We start from the raw sequence: 5,773 nt of genomic DNA, 5'->3' as shown, positions 1-5,773 counted from the left end.
AGCCCACCGGCGGCCGAGTGGACTCCGTCTCCGCTTGATAGTGGTGACCAGACCCTAAACGCCGGAGTTCGATCGGAGGTTCGCGCCTCACTCGGACGAGCTGGCAGCGGGAGTTTTTTCCGGGTTTTCCTCCTTGCCAATGACGCCTGAATAGGGGCCAGCTTTCCCCCAAGTCCTCCCGGAAGGCATTTCTGTCTCCCTTTCTCGCGGGGGTCGTCTCTTATAAGACCGGCTTTGGTTACTTCGTAACCTCTCTTCTGTCTTCCTCGGATTGGTCGTCTTCTATAAGACCGACTCTTCCTTCCTGTTTCTTCCGGAGTGACAAAGCTGAGTGCTATACTACTCCACTGTGGTGAAATGAAATGAGATACTTCGTTGTTTGCCGTGATGTCCCTCGCTGGGGTGTTTCCCTCAAGGTTACATCTTCGTCCTTGCCGATGTATCCTCCAAAAGTTATCGACTTTCGTTGAGAGAATCTTCGGAAATTCCGATCTGAATTCACCGGACATCGTTTCCTGTTAGAACTGGAGTTAGAATGCAACATCCGGTCAGCGAATGAAAACTACCTTCGTCGCCCGATCTTCCTCTTCTTCATTTGAAGACTACGCGCCGAAATATACAAGGACTTCAACCTTCGTGACGATTGTACTTTATCTGTAAGTTAATTGTCTGATAAACGGGTTGTGTTGTTTGTAAACGAGGCATCGACCTCTGACTCAACCGCTCCCACATGTCGTGGACTGTTATCACTCGGAAGTCCAGGCAGCAATGAAGATGATAATAATATATCTCATATTATCATTATTTCGTTTTAAAATCTTCCCCCCGGCAGCCTCATACAATTTTGAATATTTTTCTGTATTGTTATATATTTGTTATGAAACTAAATTTGCATACACTTTATCAATACAGTTTATCCCATCTCCATACTTCATACTTACATACCATGCTTTACGTGTAAAATAATAAATAACTTCTATGGTTTCATACTTATGGGACACCCTGTATAACAGTCCCTGTAAAAACATTTCAATTTAAGAGAAAAATTCCATTGTTTTGTAGTGGTTAATGTGTGACGGTGACAACAAAACAATGGAATTTTTTGTGGAATTAGTGGAATGTTTTGTAGTGGAATTCCACTACAAAAGGGCATGAATAATCCGCCATTTTCTGCTAACGGATAAATGAAATTGACGGTTATACAGTAGACCTTCCTATAACACTGTTGATAATTTCGTTTTATATGAATTCCATGTTGTACGAGTCACTTAGATCTTACAAATACGTATGCCGGGCTGTGAAGGGCTCACGTATTTGTAAAATCTAAGTGACTCGTACAACATGGAATTCATATAAAACGGAATTACAGTATCAACAGTGTTATAGGGGAGGTATACTGTACTAATTCAATCATCTATCTTTTGATCTCCATTTTGTGAACAATAAGTTTTGTAACAGAATATTCATTAAATTCTTAAAAGTTTAAAGTTTCATTTTCTTCCATCGAAAGTAGAAACGTGACTAATTAAATAACAGGAAAGATCAGATGAACAAATAGCAACTGGCAATTTCCCTGACTGGAATTTCCTTTCCTGTTACAACAACAAAAACATACTAAAATATTCTTAATTAATGTAATTTTTTACAAATAAAATATTTAAATACTTCAAAAAACTTGTAATAATTCATTATAAAAGTATATTTTTTACAATTATCAAAGGTAAATATTTATACAGTTCTCTAGCGTCACTATCTTAGACACGTGATTAAACCAGTGTTTACTTTAAGTGATGCAACACTTCATCTTTATGTAATTGCAAAAGTAACAGGATGTAACTTGTGAATTATTTTACATCGATTTGGATTTTGGTGGCTTATAAAAGGTAACGTTAAGCAAACGTTTAGCTAATTAAAGTGTATTGTTGTGTTCGAAGAACGTGACTATTCGACTTAATGAGGTTATTTATCTTAATACAGCTACTGAATGTGGCGTACGGTTGCGTGGACTTCTGGAAAAAATGGACAGGGTATCGATGCATAAATTCGAAAGACATCAATTCCGAAACTAGATGCTACATGACAGAGAAGCTATCTTATGCTCAAATTATTCGCAGTTATTTCTATGTGTTTTGTAAAAACGAAACTATTTATGGGCAGTTAATGCGATGTTTAGAAGCTGAAAGTACAAATCACGTTTATATTAATGATTGTTATATGTCGGAGTTTGATGTGGGACAATTTGTGTCGGGGGTGAAAGTTATCGACGTCCTCGTTAACCTCGAGTCGACTGTTATGAATAATTTCGTTAGTGCTACGTTTAATGATATTCCCACTCTAAGAACAATAACATTGACTGGTTTAAGAACTTCGGGCGTGTTAAATGTGACCTTTGAAAATGTTTCTTCCGTTGCGTATCTCAACATCGAGAATTACGAGTTTGGGACCTTTATGCCGAGACCCTTTCAAAATTTATCCAGTCTTTTAACATTAAGTCTGAAAAATGGAGTTTTAGAAACGTTACCGAGCCAAGTATTTCAGGGACTTTATAATTTGAATATACTGAACCTGAGCAACAATCAAATGGAAGAAATCGATCCGCTCCTTCTCAAGAATCTCACTGAATTGCAAGTTTTGGATTTATCTGGAAATAAACTGATAAATTTACCGAGTGACTTGCTGTCCGATCTGTCGAATTTGATCTCATTTTTCGTTCAGGAAAATAGATTAACTGCACTTCCTGATAATTTATTCGCTGCCTGCCCAAAATTAGAGGTTTTTTCCGTAAGCTATAATCAGATAGGACGGTTTCCTCCTGGATTCTTCGCCGGTTTGCGAAACTTGAAACATTTCGCTGCTATAAACTGCAGTTTAATGCACTTGGAAATAGGAATATTTTCTGACGCAACAAACTTAACAGGAGTCTTTCTTACAACCAATGAAATTGTCAATTTACCGCCAGATCTTTTTAAAAATAGCAAGAATTTAGAAAAACTTTACATAGGAGTGAATAAAATACAGGACCTTCCTCCGGGCATCTTCGATGATCTCATCAATTTTCAATACATCCAATTAACGTTTAATCGTTTGCAAACACTTCCCACAAATGTTTTTCAGAATTTATCGTCTTTAGAAGTTCTTGAATTGGGATTCAATCGCCTCACTCACTTACCCGAAGACGTCTTTCTTCCACTTATTAACTTACGAGTCCTCGACATATCTCATAGTTCTTTCCTTAGACTTTCCGTTAAACAACCTTTCGGCAGAAGTAAGCATTTGACTAAGATTTCTGCCAAATTTTCAAATTTCCTGGCCTGGCCAATGATAAATTGGACGGAGCATAGCTTGACTTCCGTTGATTTCTCTAGAAGTAATTTTAGTAACGTGACATTATCGCTGCATACTCCTAACCGAGCCATCGTTGACCTGTCCGAGAGTAATATAAGGACCATATACATCGATACCCGTGAGTACGGATCTAATTTCATTACTTACGATTTGAGGAACAGCAAGATTATCTGCGATTGCAATCTTCGCCAATTTGTCGACTTTCTAAACGTAAATTTATTGACGGCATCCAAAATTTTTCCAAATCTTACCAATTTAGAGTGCTACGAGGAGAAGAAAAAGTTACTTGATATTACGACGACGTACCGCATGTGTCCTGTAACAAAAGATTGCCCCGTACATTGCGAATGCTTCCAGGACTTCGAAGGGGTTTTAGTAAATTGTTCTCGAAAAGACATGAGAGATATGCCTGAAATTCTTATCGAAAATGCTACTGTTGTGGATCTTACGCATAACAAAATTTCAAATGTTGATCCACTGTTGTGTAGGAATGTCACACATTTATACTTAAGCGACAATTCCTTAACTTCTATCGATAACTTACCACCGACTCTCACTTATCTTTCCTTAAACAGAAATCAATTAACTCGATTGCCTTCGTCCTTGATGTATCGGATTGATAAATGGAATGAGTTAAAAATTTTGTTAGCTGGAAACAACTGGAGCTGTGGTTGTGATTCTCTGTTTACCAAGGATTGGTTAATTAGAAACAAACACAAAATACTGGACTTCGCTAATGTTTCTTGCATGAGTGGTTCCGATTTATCCAGCTTTGTCCAAGTTATATCAACGGATAAATGCAAGGAGGAAGTGATTTATTTTGCATCATGGAAAACTGCACTCGTGTGTATTAGTTTGATTGTCTTTGTACTCGTATTATTAATTGTTTTAATTGTTAATGTCCGTCGTTTGAAAAGAACTATTAACAATTCGGAAAATGAATTACACAATGCCGTGGCTATATACTTTATAAACGGGCAAGAAGAAAATGTAGAAGTAAGATGAGCACTGGCGGGTCTACTATGAAACTAATGAAACTAAAGCTTCGTGTTTCCTAATCTCGGAGGTGCCCAAAGTGAGTTTACTTCTGGGTGTTGCCCTATTATTGCTGATTGCAAAGGAGTTCCATAACAGTCTATCAAAAATGTAGGTCCGCCAATGAAGACGAGAGAATTTTTCTTCAACTAAAATGAACATGAAAAATGTTTTGTAGTGTTTGGCATATTGTGTCATAACTTATGATAGTGGCATAACTAAAGTCACTTTGGATTGCCTGGTTGATGTGTCAGGAAGCGGGAGTGTACAGCATGTATGACGTTTGTAACAAGTACTAAATTAAGTTTTATATAATTGTATAGGCTTACAAGTGTCCAAAATTCATAAAGAAAATATAGCACTAGAAACACGAAATATGTAACAGCAGGGCCGCCAGAGAGAGTCCTGCTGTTATATGTTTCGTGAAGGGACGGCAAAAGCAGCAAATTGTCCTAAGTCTTAGAGAAATTAGGGGGTCCTTATACAATGGTTTTGTTTTCTTTTATTGCTACAGAATCCCAAATATGCATTTTGTCCCGACCTTTCGTTACCCTCTGGATGACTTTGTATAACTGTGATGATAAAAGTATTCGTTCGATAAAGTAATGGTTTTCGCAGTGACTCGAATTATTAATACCTAAGATCATATTTATGAATTGTGCGTTACGAAGTAAATTGTGTAAATCATTTCCCTTGAATGTGTGTACAATTTTACAAGAAGTGATTATATTTAACCTGTCTGGCAATAATGGGAGTATTGCCTTCTTTAGCGGCTTTAATACACCTGACATAGTTCTATTCCAAATGAAACGTTATGCCATTACATCTCTTATACAGTGTATTAAAAATGTATCTATGATAGTTACAATAAAAATGAATTCACCAAGAGATATTTCGTATAGGCAGCTATGAATGCCCTCTTTCAATGAAAATTGGAGCTAAACAACATACCAACTTATTTAAATTTTTGAATTATAAAAAAGATTATATGAAGAACTTATTTATTTTACTTTAACGCCATCTGGAAAACAAGAAAACCGTTGAACACTGGTAGTTGATCATTGGTTCGTGCCTGACCAAGGGGCTGGCTACCATGCAGTGTTCTGGGTTTTTTTCGGGTGTGTAACACCTGAACAGAATCCAGTTTCCACATAGGAAGTCCTGCTAGAAGTTATCAGATCACCCAAGTGTTCCATTGCCTTACTCCATCAATACATTGATACCAAATCTTAATGCTGACATTTTAATGTTTTGTGAATAAGATTACATTTCACCTTTGTATGTATGGAAACTTTTGGGACACCCTGTAGTATTTAATATATAATTTTTGTTTTAAATAGTATAAACACTTAATATGTACTTGTACCCGGAATTGAATTTTCACCTATGGTGG

General features: G+C 36.9%; 1 protein-coding gene across 1 annotated transcript in view; it reads left to right on the top strand.

Moving 5' to 3' along the window:
• The window catches only part of LOC111615951 (toll-like receptor 13), an 11,300-nt gene extending 5,556 nt beyond the window's left edge, over positions 1 to 5,744 (top strand). Inside the window, exon 2 of the mRNA XM_023357386.1 lies at positions 1,945 to 5,744. Within this exon, the coding sequence (XP_023213154.1) occupies positions 1,945 to 4,350 (2,406 nt within the window). The 3' untranslated portion in view covers positions 4,351 to 5,744. The remainder of the gene's footprint in view (positions 1 to 1,944) is intronic.
• Positions 5,745 to 5,773: the final 29 nt, after the last annotated feature.

The sequence above is a fragment of the Centruroides sculpturatus genome, unplaced genomic scaffold (genome assembly GCF_000671375.1).
Source record: "Centruroides sculpturatus isolate CEXI.00-Female unplaced genomic scaffold, Cexi_2.0 scaffold2686, whole genome shotgun sequence".
NCBI lineage: Eukaryota > Metazoa > Arthropoda > Arachnida > Scorpiones > Buthidae > Centruroides > Centruroides sculpturatus.
Note: the sequence above shows the minus strand (reverse complement) of the source record. Positions and strands in the feature narration are given on the sequence as shown.